At 37.3% G+C, this 18059-nt stretch overlaps 1 protein-coding gene across 1 annotated transcript in view; it reads left to right on the forward strand.

Annotated features, from left to right (window-relative positions):
- Positions 1 to 17713, forward strand: part of pdia5 (protein disulfide isomerase family A, member 5) — a 62247-nt gene extending 44534 nt beyond the window's left edge. Inside the window, exons 14-17 of the mRNA XM_084123174.1 lie at positions 896 to 1026; positions 4271 to 4341; positions 14409 to 14543; positions 15710 to 17713. Coding sequence (XP_083979300.1) covers positions 896 to 1026; positions 4271 to 4341; positions 14409 to 14543; positions 15710 to 15790 — 418 coding nt within the window. The 3' untranslated portion in view covers positions 15791 to 17713. The remainder of the gene's footprint in view (positions 1 to 895; positions 1027 to 4270; positions 4342 to 14408; positions 14544 to 15709) is intronic.
- The last annotated feature ends 346 nt before the right edge of the window (positions 17714 to 18059 follow it).

Genomic DNA, 18059 nt, shown 5'->3' on the forward strand with positions numbered 1-18059 from the left:
AGAAGTGTTTGGGCCAGACTTCAGAGGCTGCTGGAGATCTCTGTACAAACCTCCTATTGAGAAACGTACAGCGGATTTACAGTGGAGACTGATGTATGGTATAATAGCTACGAACAGACACGTGGCGCACCTGAATCCAGAAGTAGGGAGGGAATGTCCTTTTTGCGGAACGGAAGAAACGGTTGAACATTTGTTTATCCAGTGTGAGAGGTTAAGAGGTCTTTTTTACTTTTTAGCAGGGCTGTAGTACTCGAGTCCGGTCTTGGACTCGAGTCCGGACTCGAGACCGCTTTTCTATGGTCTCGGACTTGTCTCGGACTCGCTGGTATTCGGACTGGTCTTGTCAAATATGGCTTTTGGTCTCGACCGAGTCCAGGTTTCTTTATTATGTTCCCAGTAATCACACATACGTCGCCGCGATATTAAAACAAAATATTATTGGAGGGAAAGTGAAACACTTTGTGAGGAATAATGGTTTTGTCAAATTACCTTTTGGGAACAGCCAAGATGGCAGTTTGGAGGACACGGAAAAATAGGATCTTGGGAACTGGTTCAATTGATGCAGAGAGAGTTCTGAAGGGGATGGTGGCTGCTCAAATTAAAATTGAGTTTGCTTATTTCAAATTAGTTAATAATATTATAGATTTTTCTGCAATGTGGTCGGTGGAAAGTGTCTTGTGTGAGGTCGGGGAGGATGAAATGTTGGTTTTAAAGATGTAATGAAAGGGCTGTAATCTGTATTGATTGAATTGTTTTTTAATTTATTTTTAAATTATTTATATTTTTTGTAGATTTTTGGATGACATATTGGAATGAATTATAAATGATCAAATAAATATGTTTTAAGCCTCTCTCTCTCTCTCTCTCTCTCTCTCTCTCTCTCTCTCTCTCTCAGTCCCCAGGCCCCACCTCCTCCAGAGAAGTCGTGGGAGGAGATGCCGTCCAGCGTGAGCCACCTGGGAGCCGAGGATTTCAGGGAATCTCTGAAAAAGAAGAAGCACGCCTTGGTCATGTTCTATGCTCCATGTAAGCCTTCTGTTTTTTTTTTCTCAAAAATACCGCAGCTGTAGTTTCTGTCTCGAAGCACGTATCCAGCCTTCTTCTAAACCCTTTAAAATTATGAAGCAGTATTTTGTTGCATCCTCCTAAAACATCATGTGTGACGGCAATTATATGGAGCACTGAAATGTGCAGGTGGCGTAACATCTGCCAAATGACACCATAGTTTCCTGCAAATAATATTTTACAATGTTTAAAATATTCACAATAGGCCATACTGTAACAGTTTAAAAGGATGTTTTCTGATAATATATATATTCACATATGGCAACAACCATGGAAATGGAGATGAATTACTAACAGATTAATGCAATTAATTTCAATTCATCTAAGTTATATAGTGCTTTTTACATATTACATATTGTTCCATAGCAGCTTTACAAAGAATAGTGCCTTTTAATAAACAAGAAAATGGTGACCATGGCAAGGAAAAAAGGCATAGAAAGAAATGAAAACGCCCCAATTTTCATTACTGTAAATGCAAATTATTTTTTACCATTAAAAATTTGAACTGCTTGTATATAATATTTTAAGGCAGTTGCAATATGTCAAGACTGAAGCTTGTTGCTCTTTTATATTGTACATCTGTGACAAAAAGCACCAGATTGTAGCCAATTTGTTGTGACACTCTTCCAATTTGCGTAGATGCTACAATACATTTCAAACTGTTTAGAAATCTGGCCAACCAGATCGTCAGGTTGGCACTAGCTTAAGAGCTGTGATGAGCAACAACAGCCAATGAAATTGTAAGAGGAAGGCTAGACAGTGGGAAGCAGGAGCCAAAAACAAAACATCAAACTGCTGCCCACGTCTCCCCCAATACTGTCTCCTCCTTATTGGCATTCGGCTCACTTTCTTCTTTGTCTTCCTTCATGTTGTTTGTTGACATGTTGTCAAGAATTGTAGTGTTGCTATGTTGAGTTTTTGTGTAAACAAATCTCAAGATCACACCAATAGTCAGGGAGACTGGTCTTGTAATTTGATGCACGTTTTCTGCTGTTTGTGGTGTGAAGTTTGCTCCAAGATGACATAAAGCAAGAAACTGTCACTGAATTTGCATGCTAGAATACTACTTGTATCTTTCTATGGCAGAAATAGTAAAAGTAGTATGCTAGTATGTGGTTCAGAATTCAGCATTTGTGCAGGTTATTCTGTTTTGTATTGGTACTTGGCCATAATAATTTCTATACTTGATAATATACATCTAAATGCATTACGGCAATGAAAATTGAAGGGGAAATCAGTCGTGAAAATAATGTCAGAATATAAAAAACCCTTTTTACACAATACTTGTTTACTTGATCAATTTAAATGATCTGTGCTCTTTAATTTGAGTGTCGTCAGTAGATCACGCGCAGAACTTTCCACTCCCATCAATGCTTTTATAGGATTGCATTTTCATGCTAATTTGCCCTGTTTAGTAAATCCGGCCCTTAGTGTTTAGCCATTTTGACTTTTTTTTTTTTTTTTTTTTTTTTGCCCAGGAGTGTATATACATCTGACTCAATTTTTTTTGTACTGAATTTGCGTCAGTCGTTGGACTTTTTTCAATCTGTGCAGCATCAATTTCAAATTAATATGTAATTTTTGTTATCATAACTGAGGCGTGTAACATAATTGCAGTGTGTATTCAATGAACAATGGCATAATTATTTAACATTAGACTGTATTGTGTCATTCTCTACATCTACTGAACTCTCAGTCTCACTGGATCCTTTAATTACAGCTTTTTTTTAGAAGTGTAATACAAACAAAAAGAATAAAAGTAGCTTTTGTATTGGGTATTGAAGACTGTTAATCAAAACTGATTAGTAGCACAAATTATGGTGTGAGTAGCGCCGATTAAAACAGGCTATGCAGAGCTTTACTGAATGATTCCATCAGTGTTGTTTTGTTCTGGTGAACGGCACTATTTGATGAACACGATAGTGGGCAGCCTGGATTGCTATAGAAGCAACTTTCTAGTTAATGACAGGGTAGGTCTTTGCATTTGTACACACTGAAGATTTAAATATCACCTGGTGACCCTGATAACAGTGGTAACACTTCGGAGCGAGCATGATAGTTGAAATGAGATGTTCTTATCAGAGGGTATCAAGCAGACTCAAGAGCTTTAGTTCTCTTAATCCACTTCCAGTATGTCAGATGTCAATGTCAAGTCAGCACATAATTTCTAGGGAGTAAAACATTCAGTGCACTTGAATTATTTTGACAATTGGACCGCCCTAGAAATAGTTCCCAGGGCAGTGCACTTACTACTGAACTAGAGTCGATTGAAACGCTCCCAAAATTTCTTCTTGCATATGATGAAAAATGATTATGCTCTGTTATTTTAAGTACAGCTTCTGCCCACGCTTTGAGTTCTTGATTAGCGTATCTATCTGGGCACTGAGTCAGACTCGCATCGACCTTGCATGAGTCTGGAGGCCAGCCCAGCCTTTCTTCTCCTCATATAATGGCAACATGAGCCAAAAGTGGAGGTACGCAACTTTATGCTCCATTATTTATAATGACCCTCGTGTGTCTGAAATTAGATGCCTTGTTTCTCACACAAATAGACCTTTGTTTGCTGCCCTGCAAATTATGACCGTGCCATTAACTACCATTTTAAAAGTCACCATTTTTCCAAAGTGAACTTGAATAACTTTTCATTTAAAAACGTAAAATAGCACAAATGTGTGCAGACAAGATTGCGTGACAACCTAAACTAGCACAGTAAATGAGACGTTTTTTAGCTTTAGGCAGCTGTTTATTGATGGAAGTTGTTTGTTTGAAACATGTAGCACAAAATGCCATGCATAATTCATAATAATAACACCGTCAGCTTCAAAACCACCTTGCAAGGACATGATGGAATTTAAAGTTTAGGAGTTTTGAGAGTAGAAACTCTTGCCTGTTCTTTAGTAAGATTGATGGACATGCATTGCCTCGGGAAAGCCACCGTTGGGCCTATGAGAATAATAAAGCAACTTTCGACATGCTATTAAGATTAATTTAGTCATTTTAACCTGCTACACACAGGTGCATTTGTTTGGCTTAAGTTAGTCATGCGAGTAATGTCTTTATTTTTAAAGAATTCAGTCATTTTCTTCTGTTCTTTCGCTTTAGTACTCATCTCTATTTGCTGGGATAGATCACCTCTTGCTGTTTGTTCTCTGCATTATGAGGTGAGACAGCTCGATGAATACTTATATCTTTCTGTTTTCCCCAGGGTGTCCACACTGCAAGAATGCCGTCCCTCATTTCACCACAGCGGCCGAGCTGTTCAAAGAGGACCGCAAGGTGAGGCTCAGCGCCATTAAGGAGATTTCCAGACACTCTAAATAACAAATGCTTTCAAATGACTTCCAGGTTCTGTCAAGCGCAATCAGGTTCTCTCTCTCTCATTCAGACAGCCTTCACACATCCCAGAATTTAATCTCTTTTCATCTCCAGAACATTCTCAAGGACTTCAATGTCAGAGTCCCTTTGCTGTCTGATGCAGTCGACCTTCAAACCTCACTCATTATACTTGTAGTTTTTCCTCTGTTGATATCTGTATTGTAGTGTGTAGCAGATTATGCTGTTTTAACCATGTCTTGACAGTTTAAACTTTTTGTCAGCACCCATTATACGACTTAGCTTCTTCTACCCTTGCGTGTTTAAAGGGGTTGGTGCCTGTGGTATTGTGGGGGAATTGTTTTTGGACATTAAAAGTGGTAGCACTTTATTTTACTGTAACAAGTACATAGTATGAGGAACAGGACTGTAAAATAAAGTCCTGTTCCTCATACTATGTACTTGCTATAGTAGTTACAATAACTAGGTACTAACCATGAACCAACCCCTAAACCTAACACACAGCAAACCATGGACACACACGCCCGGAGCAGTGGGCAGCCATTGATTGGGTGTGTAGGTGCTTTGCTCAAGGGCAGGGCCGTCGCTAGTGGGGTGAAAGGTGGTGACAATTATAGGGCACAAAATCCAGCAGTTATACTACAGTATATAGGCCCCTGTTGTATGAATAATTCTAATATTTATATTAGTTGTATGCCTGAGATTTAAATGAAAACCACAAAAACATGCAATTTGGTTAAATATTTTTTCCAAATATTCTCTTACCTCCCTATAAATGGTTTAGTCCGATCATCTAAAGTATTTATTAATTATTTAGTCAGTGACAAACATCAGATGGACCCAATAAAATTGTAATTCCAATCCCAGCTCGTGAACAGAACCAATCAGGCAGTGCCTGAAGATAACGATGAACTTGGTGGAAGAGCAGGAGATTGACTGACAAAATGTCGGGGAAAAGAAAACCTAAATCAGGGTACCAGAAACGCTATGAAAAGAATGAGAGGGAGGCCAGGAGAGTTGTTGTATCCCAGTCGATCAATACGTTCTTAAAGACAGGTTGCATTGTTATTGCGCTGGGAATAAGAAAACTACCGTCCACAGCCTGCCGGGTACTGTCACTCTTCATTATCGGTGCGCACCACAGTCGACCGAATGATTACGTGGTCAAAATTCCTGTCTTTTTACACTATTGTAAATAGAGTTAAAAAATTGACATGAGTCACGACGCATTGCATTATGCACCTGACCTGCCGGCTGATGATGTATTTATTACATCAGGAAAACACGAATAAACACTGCACTTGAATGAATACATTTTAGCTTTATTTAATAATATTATCTTTATTAAAAAATAAGACAATAAATGACTTTATTTTTTTTAATTTGACTGCATTCTTGTCAATTTATAAATGTTTACTTTTTGATTTATGAATTATAACAGACTGATGGGGGAAAAAAAACATTATTTTGCTGTTACTTTATAAAAATTGGTTTTATTATTATTTAACAATTTCTTTTTATTAGTTGTAATTTTTATATAAATTTAACTTTTAAAATAAAGGTTTTACAACAACATCACCTTCTTCTGTTATATGTGGGCCTCCATGCTCATCTATTGTACAGTAAATGATATTGGTGGAGGGTGGTGGGGGCCCACATCAATATTTTTTCAGGGGGCCCCGAATCCTCTGGCTACGGCCCTGCTCAAGGGCACCTAAAATCATTTCCTGCTAATAAACTATTAATTTCTTTAAAAAGAATCCTACAGACCTAAAACTTTTGAAAAGTAGTGTATATATGTACCTATTGCATAAACTAATGAAACCTGTAAAATTGTAAAGTGTTAACCCATTATTATTATTTTTGGCTTTATTTCACCATTCCCCTCTCACATGCATGAGGTGCTCAGGCTTTGGCTATGATCTGTGGCGTTTTGTCACGGACTAGGTAAGGGCTGACAAGCTTCAGTCTTGTAATGTGCGCTTGGCATCACTTTTAAATTCAAACATTGCATTCACTTTGACAAGCGTTTCAACTTTTCCACGCTTCAGACAAGTAACACTCCATCTTAGATGTCTATGCACTGACTTTTCAGCATTCTCTAAATCTTTCCTCTTTCTCCCGAAACTTCTTTGAAAGTAGCTGGCTCTCTTTTGAATCTTCAGGGGCCTGTAAAACATTTCCCTGGCTTCTTTAACTACAGACATTTATCATTGGCCATAAGACAGTGATGTTGAATTGTTGTTCGCAAATGTCTATAATTCATCAGGCACAACGTCAATCCTCTTCAATTTCCCTCTAGCTCTTAAGTTTGCGCATAATCGTTATTCAGTTGAACTGCAGTTGGAAATTCACTTTGCCAAGATTCAAATGGAGCCGATTTTGAGCTGACGCCCTTCTAGATATTATTAAAAACAGATATTGTTTGTCTGAAGAATAAAAGCTTGGTTCATGAAGCTCCATCTGCTGGTTTTTCCAAAACAGTGAGCCCCTTCACATCATTTAAAATACAGTCAAGGTTATTTTCCCACATGCATAAACCTGTGCTTTTGTCTGTCAGTCAAGAGGCATATTAGACCACATGAGCATCAGAGTATTACATTATTTACACATTTTATCACAGGGCTGTTGAATGCTGGATTCTAATTGGTTGACGAACATTCAAATCATGCTGTTATTTTTTAGTAAAAACACATCTAAACAAGTGAACCAAAACCTACAAAGACACTGACCATGCAAACAAATAATACAATAACAAACAATAGTATAAAAATATATAGTTTTTCCTTCTAAATTACCTTTATTATCTATGGAAAGCACTTTCTTTTTCTTTCTCGATCTCTTTCTCTCTTTGCACACATACACTGTGCAAACACACACTTGCACATAGATGAAAACAAACACGCGCTCAGAAATGAGTCGTCAGTGCTGCCCTGTGATCAACTTTTTCAATTAAATAGTTAGCAAACTATGAAAAAAATGACATGACATTTCACGGTAGTAACATAGCTGTTCTTGAAGCAATTAAACTTACAGCTTCACTATTAGTAAAAACGCTGCTGACGAACATTAAAGTCACACACTTAATCTCTCTCTCTCTCTCATACCTGCATTAGTCTGCATATCAGTGGATCAAGCTTTTGTTACTAGCTCTAAAATTACATTTTTGAATTAGCAACAGAGGCTTGGGATGAGATGCGTAAGAAATTGGTTCTACACTCGAGCACAATTTAAGGACGGAAACCTGACAAATGTCTTGAAATAAAACAATGGGTCTAAGTCACTAAGCATGCGTATGCACAAATTTGTGCGTTAAATTTTAAAGGTGCATTGTGTAATATTTGGGAGGATCTGTTGACAGAAATTCAATTTCATATACATAACTATGTTTTCAGTGGTGTATAAAGACCTTACATAATGAACCGTTATGTTTTTATTTCCTTAGAACGAGCCATTTCTCTCTACATACACCGCGGGTCCCCTTACATTGAAGCCATTATACACCACCATGTTTCTACAGTAGCCCTAAATGGACAACCATGTTTCATCACTATGTTGTTCTTCATGCAAAGAAGCTAGCTAAAGTCAGCAAATAAAACACTGGCACAATGATGAATAAGTAACAATAATGTTCACAATAACATATAGTTTTTCTGAATAATTAAGTAAACCTAATTTCTTAATTAATCTTTGTAAAGAAACCTCATTGCCTAACTGGCTACTCTCTGCTGTCTCAGACGACGACATCTCTTCCTGTCCGCCACCATGACTTCTGTTGGTTGCAATTCGCAACCTCACCACTAGATGCTGCTTAAAATTACACAGTGCACCTTTTAAAAAAATCATGATTAACCAAAAACTTTCACAGTAAAATTTATTCTAAAATTGCGAAAAAATATAGAAACAACTGAAACCACATTTACGCAAAAGGAACTTTCTCTGTGCGGCCTTATAATCGTGTTAAGAAGTTGTATTTCATCATATATATATATATATATATATATATATATATATATATATATATATATATATATAATATATTATATTATTTAATTTTTATATTATATTATTTTTATATAAATTATATAATACAATTTATAAATAATACAATTTAATTTCATCTTAAATATTTTTCATCATATACAGTAAAAGATTATAAAAAGCTGTGTTATAGATTTTGCTGTTTCTCTGAATAACGCAGAAATACAGCTGGCTAATGAGAGGTCTGTAATCTGGTTCTGTATAAAAGGTTTATTGTGTTTGAGCTGGTTTTGAGAATAACACGCTTGGCGTTGGTTGAGGATCTGGCGAGAGCGCGTCTGTAGAGAGCGGCATATGTTTGACGAGAGGGACAAAAGTCTGTACAGGAAAGGTTGTGCAGAAAGCCCTTATATGGAGATGGTTTGGGCGTGTTTTATGTAAATGACTAACCTTAGGCACACGGCCATTAAGTTACAATACTCCAAATTCACTAGCATTAGAATGAAACTAAGAACAAATTCATGTACGTACGAATGTGTTGTGAATTAGGTGGAGATTTTTCATGAATAGATCTCCTGTGTGTACAAATACGAAATAATCCAAGCGATTATTAGTGAATGAGACCCAATATCTTGAGGTGTGGTATCCATGGTATAAACGGAATAATTGACTCCAGGCCGTTGAATTATTAAAAAATGAATGCACTTGACGCTTCACATTGTGGCCGCATTACCACATTGGATATGCATCATTTTTCTATATTTCAATGGCCTGTCGTCAGTTATTCCTTAGTTCAAATCCTGTATATGAAACTGCTCACTCATTCACTCATCCATTATTCACTACATAGTGAATGCTATCCTTCACTATATGGCGAAAGGTTGAGTGAAAATGAGTTACACATGAGGAAAAAACATTTCTGATCTCACCTCCCATGCTGAAATGCATTTCCAAAAATAAAGTTTTTTTTAAGATGTATACAGAGACCGAAATTGAAATTGAATTTTGATATGAAGAAAGGGCTGCCATATTTTAGTAAATATTGTGTTGGGTTGACTTAGGAAGAATGTAATTGTCTTTTATGTGAATTAAATCTGGATGAGGTCTTGCCTTCATTCATATAAAATCTGTGCAACAGTAGTAAGGGCAGGGCAGGGCAGGTCCAGAGCGTATGGATTAGGGTAGCTCAAAAATCTGATTTTAATTGAATTTCATTCAGACCACATATGGATGTAGTTTGGATTGGGTTTGCTTTTCAGACTACTAACAACTGAGTTGAATATTCCAAACAATCAGATTGTTTTCCTGGCATTACAATCTATTTTTATTATTTTTTGCTTTAAAGGAATTTGTAGAGCAGTTCGGCAAAAGAACAGATGAATTTGCAAATGAATGTGAGCCTGACACTTAAACAAGAAGGTTTGTTTAGATTGTATGTTGAATGGTTTGTTGTTCATCCTCTCTCATTAGTGCTTATTTCCTTTATATTCAGTACATTAGTAAACATCTTGAATGGCCTTCTAGCAGCACAGGGCCTCCAATTTTTAATGTGAAGCCTTTGCACTTTGTTTCCTGTCTGACTATTAAACATTTTTTGTGTGTAGTAAAAGCTAAACAGATGCTGTCCAATTAAATACAACAACTGTGGAAAAAAGGCTAATGGTGTAAATCCTAGTCTTGGTTCAGATGTTCTTTTGTTGACCTGTTTTAACTTAATACCACCAAATGCAAAACAAATGACTTATTTCAGTTTCTTTTGTAATATTCATGAGCTCACTGGCTGTTTCATTTCCTTTGCACAATGACCTGAGCTCTTTTTCTGTGAGGTTGATAATTACTGTCTGAGAAGGATCTCGGTGCCTTTGTGAATGACTTCTTTAACCTCATCCATCTCATAAACCACCCTCTGTAAGCACGAAAGTTTCCTCACAGGCCACGAATCTTATGTTGCTTACATCTGCTTATTGGTGAGGTTATAGCAAGATCAGTCAAGTGCCAGGAGGGTATTCCACCAACACATGAGGATCAATATCAGAATTGGCCGGCAACCAAATGTACAATCCCTTTCCTCTCGGTTTTCTCCTGTCAATGTAAAGACCGACTAATCACAAGCACATTCATGTCAACCTCCAATGAAACCCTGTAATCTGGGAGGATCATGTTTGATTGGTGTAGCAAGATCCTTAGCATCTCTTTTTCATGGGAATTGTTTTTGTCTTAAAGTCCCCCTGTAGTCAATATTTGTATCCCTTAAAACTCATTTTTGATCACCAAAATGATCAAATTTAAACTGTTTTTCTCCTGTGTGTGAACTCTACACCCTTGCTTCATTTATTATAAGCGGATCCATGAATATGAAATTTAGCCCCACTTCCACTCAATCACACCAGCTCAGAGATCCACTAAATCAACTTTACTGAATTAAAAGCTGCACAATGGTATCGCTCTTTACAACGTCGGACTCATAATGGTAATTAATATGATTAGCCTTTTGCTTTACTACGTTATCAAACAGCTAATAATGTGTTGCTAATGTTACAAAAGCCATGTTCCCTTTCGCCATCAGGCCGCTGCCTTCTGAAAATCAGTATCCTTAGAACGTCAGTGGAGAAAGGCTTATAGTTCATCATAACATCATATGCATAATGCACCCGCTATATTAAATGTACCCGATTTTTCATATCAACAGAAAAATATACTGGAATAACCTTCTCTTGAGACTCGTGATTGGTTACAAGGTAGTTTGTAATGTAAGAAACGCCAGAGATTTCAAACCGTGTTTTTGAGACTGTCTTTTATTTCACTGCAGTTTTAAGGAGAAAATACTCAGCAATGGTGTTGACTTATGAATTTGCACATGGTTTGTCTTAAAGCATATTAAAAACCACATAGACCTATAAACAACATTTAAAAATTTGATTTTCACCACGGGGGACTCTAAGAATACCTCATGGCATTTAGAGGAAAATTTATTAGGAGACGGCTGAACTGATGCGATCGTATAGCGTCAAACACGAAGAAGATAAATACTGAAGATAAATATTGAGTTATGCAAATAGGGCTTTTTGTTTTCACCTTTTGAGTGATAAAATGCAATCAATACCAGTTGACAGGGCTAAAATACACCTTGACAGCACCTTTATTTAGCAGAGAAAAAATGATGGAAATATGCCGCTCGCCAAGAGACATTTATGGTTCACTTGTTTGTTTCACTAACTGCCATCCTCTGATATCCTGAGCATTAATCTCTACTCTTGTTTTAATATTGGGGTGTTTACTATATTATTTTTTCATCTTTGAATGGCCTTTTCTCGACAGGAGTGTATTACTCATTTTTCATTACCCTAGAGAAAAAAAACGGCAGGCTAAATTCAGGAAGTAGGGGTGCAGCGAGCAAAACAGTTCAGTCAGTGCCAAAGCAGCTGTGCTGTTAGATTTCACAGTTACGTTTTTACACATTAAAACTCTAAAGGGTAAAGAAGTTTGATTTTAGGTGCTTTTGACTACCAGCTTCAGTTTTTTTATGTTGCTGTCATTCCTCCTTTATTGTTTTTGCCATAAAAGAAGGTGGTTTATATAAAAGCAAGTGGTCATCAAGAAGATTCAAACGTGCTGCCATGAGGCCTTATGGATTATTGAGCAGTGTTTTACATCGCTGTAAATTAGCCCAATAAAAACTCCAAGCATTGTTCAATTCAGTCCACACATTACACAGTGGTTATCAATGTAGTTGGGTTGTTTGAATAAAAACGTGTTTCAAATATACAGCTTTCTCTAGGGAAAGTAAATCTTCCCCTGAGTTTGGCACAATGGGTCTGCATAGCGCTGAGGAGTGTTAGCAATGACTGTGTTTACATGTGCACCAAAAATGTGATTATTTCCAATAATCAGAGTAAGGACTTAATTGCAGTAAGATGTTTATGTAACATACGTAGGCCAGTAAGAGCTGTGCGTGTAAACCTCACTCCCCTCAAGAGGCAGGCTAGCGACTGATGCTATCTGCTGCAGTCTTTAGTGTCCTTGTTAGCACGCCGAGACCCTGGTTCAAATCCTGCTCAGAGCGGACGAGTTGGACCGTTTACATTTGGTGCCGTGACCCGGTTGGGAGTGAGGTTTAGGGGGATGTGTGTAACAGACGTAGGCCAGTAAGATCTGTGCATGTAAACTAGTGCTGCACGATTAATCGTATCGCAATCGCGATGTCAAGCCTACGCGATTATATGACGCAAAATGCTGCGATTTTATATTAAATAAACAAATTAGCTCAATTAACGCAGCATCTGTTAATTTTTGGCATCCTTTGGCTAGTGTTACATGATCCGGCTATTCATGCAAATGCTTTTAAACCATTCATGCATTATAAGACAAAAAAAGAACACACTGTCAGTGAATGTCCTCCTGACACACACACATACACACACGCACGAGCCACAGATAGACGCGCGCCAGTATCGCACAGACAGCGCGCCATGTATCAAGTTCTCTTTAGCGTAGAACGAACACACGTGTATGCCAAAATGAACGCGCTGCCTGTGAATGTCCTGACTGTGACACACACTAATAAGACTCGCGCTAATATCGTGCGTGCGCACAAAACAGCATGCCAGAATACAGTTCTCTTTCGAGCTTGAACGAACAATAACACACAAAATTGTTTCAAAATGTCTTTTTGTCGAGTATCTTCATAACATAAGAGTAGTCTTATGATGAACGTGAAGAGTTGTGATGACTTGTGAGGCGCGTGTGAGATCCAGGTCTTAAAGGGACAGTACACAGTAGCCACTCACTGCTCTTGACTAAAGAACTTTTTTCTTTAGGCAGATTATCACTAATCTGTGTGTGCATTTATTTTCCTTGAGAACCAAGCAAGTTGAATCATGAAACCATTTGTTTATTATATCGCATATCGCAATCGCAATATTGACCTTTATTATCGCAATATGAAATTTTCCCCAAATCGTGCAGCCCTAATGTAAACCTCACTCCCCTCAAGAGGTGCGCTAGCGACTGACGCTAGCGGCTGCGGTCTTTAGCATCCTTGTTAGCGTGCCCGCCTCCCACTCCAGAGACCCTGATTCAAACCCGAAGCAGGTTGACTTGGACCGGTTACATTTACTTGACACAAGCAAACCTCTTCACTCCCGTTTACATGCAATTTTCATAACTTTGATTATTCGCTAATTAGTGTGGTTATTTTTACCACCATTATACAAATGATGAACTCCTATACAGTAGGCATATAACTGGCCACTGTTTTAATCTACTTTACATCAAATGCAAAACACATTTGATGTATTGAAAGGTTATTCAGTGCCGTAACGAACATCGCAATGCTGCTGTAATTAACTGGGTTTGCCTACGCTGCATCGCTTTCTTGACACTGCCTCTGGATGAAAATACGGAGCAGAGACTGTGCAGCGAGTTGTGCTGACTAGAGTTTAGTGATTCAGAGTGAAGGAAAAAATTCAGAATAACGTTTTATTATTCATTCAAAAACATTTATGAACTTGTGGTAAGTACACATGCACATTGGTCATAGCGGTAATAATGCGATTAAGGTGTTTACATGCTTGTTTATTGCAATTAAGTTCAGCGTACGCCAGATAGTTTTAAATGTGAGATAGTTCAATGCGAGTATGGTTACTATGATTGAGCTTAAATCGCATTAGTTTGAGTGGAGTATTGCGTTAACATGAGGTAAAGTTTAATCGCAATATTGCCAAAATCCCATTATAATGGCATTATGAGGGTACAGTACATGTAAACGCACTCATTGAAACCATGATCAGGCAGCATAATTCCTCCCCACATGCTACATTCAGCACAACTCACAAACTCATGACTTTTTAACTTTAAAAAAAGTGTACTCTTATGTGTCCAAAAAGTCCTGATCGATTCTACCACAGCTTTGTTACATATATTACCATAGTAATACTACTGGATCTGATGCAACATACGTAGGGAAATAAAGGTAGTTAGTCTATGACAAAACATTCATTTAAAAATAATCATGCTTTAATTTCTTTCAGATTGCATATGCTGCGGTGGACTGCACAAAGGGACAAAACCATGAGTTGTGCAAACAGGAAGGAGTTGAGGGCTACCCAACATTCAACTATTACAACTATGGCAAGTTCAGTGAGAAATACAATGGGGAAAGAGGGGTAAGTGATCTTTCATGTGAGTGATTTGAATATAATACAGTGGCACACTTAAAAAACATTTATCGCATTTGACAAAATATCAAAATAAGTTGCATTATTGTAGAGAAAGCACTAGCAAACTTTTCAAGCAAAATATTTAATGGGTTTGAAATTATAATGATTGGAGATTGGATCATGATTGAGATCCTTCTGATTGTCAAACTTCTGGTACAATTAGATTTGTGCTCCATCTAGTTCCAACCATATGTATTGTGTTAAAATATGTGTATTTATTTAAACATGTTAATTATTGTTTATGTTTTGTTATTTTTTATTGTTTTATTGAATGGAATGGGAGCCCCAGGGCCCACTAACACCGTGTCTTCACTGAATGCCAGTGATGCGACAAAAGACAATAGAACCCATTATAAACAGTGATGCTGTCTACACTGGATGTGGCATGACGCAACACGACAAATCCCCGACCGAAAACTGATGCCTCGTTCTATTTATGATGTACTCCAAGCACTCATTATTCTTCTCATAGGAAGGACCAATGGATTGTCGCATCCAGTGTAGACAGCTTCTGTTGTGGCGTGTGTAGACATGGTGTAAAAGGCCTCAAAAAACTTCCAAGGGGACCACAGGATGACTTTGTTTAAATTATTGTTAATATATAAAAATATAAAAATAATTTAAAATGATTTAAAAAAAAAACTTTTCTTTTAGTCAAAAAGATTTAGAACCACAGCCTGACATCATCCTGTTGTATCATATCCTGAGTCTGAAGTAATTTCATACGCGTTTCTAGTGCGGCGTCACCTTCCGTGAAACATGTCCACAGTTAATGTGATGAACTACAGTTCACCTGTGTTTTTTTTATTTTTTTTTTATTACCTGCGTGAATTTGAAAAGAACTGACTTCATACATGCACTAAAAATCCCAGCAGACACAGAAAAGATCTAGCATAATTTGTTTCCAAATGCCACATGGTTTATTTTGTCTCAGTTGTCTTTATTTGATATAAATGTCATGAATTTGAATTCAAGCGTCCAAATATTTTTTGTTATATAATAAAAAATATATATTTTATTATATAATATAATATTTTTATTTTTTTGATTATTTTCACATTATGAGATAAACTGTTTTTCATTTCTCACTGTATACTGTCTACATCATACAGGAAGCTGGCTTTACTGGTTTCATGAGAAGTCTCAGGGGCCGGGACCAAGAGAAAGTGGGCAAGCGGAAGGAGGAGCTCTAATAGTGTGGGCGTGGTTCCTGTAGATGGGAGGAGCCTATCATTGCACTGTGACTTGGGCAGGGACATCCCAGCACTGATGCCACAGACTTGAAACCTCAGCTTAAAAGGCTATTTTTTTATACAGCTGTGCCCTTATGTTTATAATACCAATGTATGACCATCAGACCACTTCAGATATTTTTGCTTTGTTTTGTTTTTTTATGTCCTCCGACATTTTGTGAAATTGTTTCCAAATACTGTGACTTACGTTACTGAAATCCACACCTGAAATCTATGCAACACTGGGCCCTCACTCGCCAGGGTCCCGTACGTGTGATGGGTGGCTGGTGTTTATTGGGGAAAACCAGTTTTCTCCAGGATACTTTGCCATCACTCCCATTCCAGCTTGGAGGAATAATGTGTACAATCGTATTGCAAATATTTTTGTAAAAAAGGAAAAAGGAAAAAAATGCCGTATGACATCATCAAAAAAAGATGGAGAAAGATGTTGTAGCTGAACTTTGTGGCCTTAAATGTTTGAATAACTGTCGTCCAAATATTTTACTATTTTCGAGAAATACAGTACTTGCGCCAAAATACAAGATCTAATACAAGGACATGTATTCAAAATATTTTTTCCCCTTGTTTTATTGTCAGCTGTGACAGAATAAAATGATGTAACAAAACCGGAAATGCAAAAAAAAAAAAAAAAAAATGGATAGAAATACTTTATTTCCCAAATTAATTCTGGAATCCTTGCAATTCTTGGCCCTTCACGTTCCACCGTAAGTTATTGTTCTGATTATTTTAAAAGTCTTGTCTGGTTTGAATGTCTAGACTGGTTATGTAGTCTATGACCCACCCCTCTTCTGATTTACAATGCTACTCTTGATCTCTAATACACATGGACATTTCCTCTTCCAAGCATGGATGCAAAAGTGGATGATTGGATCCGAAGATCATAACGTCTTCATTTCTTCGGGAGGGAGATTTGCTTTAAGGCATGTTGAGTGATGCTCATTTAACATGTCTCGCTGGTTTAAACAGTGTAGTGCCGGAGGATCCGTTTTACTTGCTCTCTGCCAGATGTTGGCACTCTTAGTGATACCACAACCCTTCCCAATATCTCTGTGGCGACTACACTATTGTGTGTGTGGAAAACTCCCTGCTCTAGGCAGTATACATATTTAATGGTCTTGCAGCTGAACTTTTGTTGCATAATTCAGAAGGTTGGTTTGTTTCATTATAAATAAGGTTCTCAGGGATAGCGAAACACAATTGAAGAGCACTAGCGCTCATCGTAATTTGCAATCCAGTTGAGTGTTCTCTATTCATGTCGCCGAATTATGAATTGTTTACATGTGTCTTTGGGAGATGGAACACACACAAAAAAATCATTGAACAGGATTTCAGTTTACATTTCCTTGCCAAATTTGCGGCAAGAAGCATTGAATAAAACATGAGCCAAGGAACGCTGATGCATAGATGTCAGTTATATGCGAGATAATGGCTTCAAGTTCAAATACTGTCTATAAGAGTGAAGAATAAAGATCACATGCTGGATTTGTATCATGTAGCTGATGGTAAAAGGGTCCAAATGAGGGGAAGGGTAGAGATGTTCAATAATGGTCCAAAATGACAGATGTAATGAATGAGTGCTTGCACAGGTTTGTCTCATTACGTGACATTGTTGTCGAGACATGGTTCGTTTGTGCGTTGACATTTTCATCAATATTTGGATGGTCAGGGACTTTCATCTGGTTCCTTTGAGTTATTCTGTTATAGAAAGATGTGCTTTGTCTTATCCCAAAGGTCTGTGAAATGTGGGAGCAACCACGATGCCAAGAAGTCACTGTCGCCTTTATTTTTTTGTGCCCAGCCATATGTACAGTTTTGCTGCATTGATGAACACAATGCAAAATAAAAGGCATTCGTTTCCAAGAATCATTGTCCAAATTATTCATATAATATTGTGTTAATATTTCTTATTTGGTTATAAACATAGCCATGAAATGCAAGCAGGGTTGTAATAGAGCTTCACTATTACTTCTTACCCAGGGGATGATGGTGAAAAAAGACAAAAGGCATACTATAATACTTTAAAATAAAGATCTTATAATATTTTATAATAGAGACCTGGGCAGGCTCTTTTTGACAACATTGTGCTAAAAATAATACCCAGAAAATATTAGTAGCCACATTGCATCACTTTGGTATCATACCTGTGAGTTTTGTACAGACAAGCGCAAAAAAAATAGTTTTTTGTACAAAACCAAAGGACGAATGTGGG

Source organism: Abramis brama, assembly GCF_963993115.1.
Source record: "Abramis brama genome assembly, chromosome: 8".
NCBI classification, from domain to species: Eukaryota; Metazoa; Chordata; class Actinopteri; order Cypriniformes; family Leuciscidae; genus Abramis; species Abramis brama.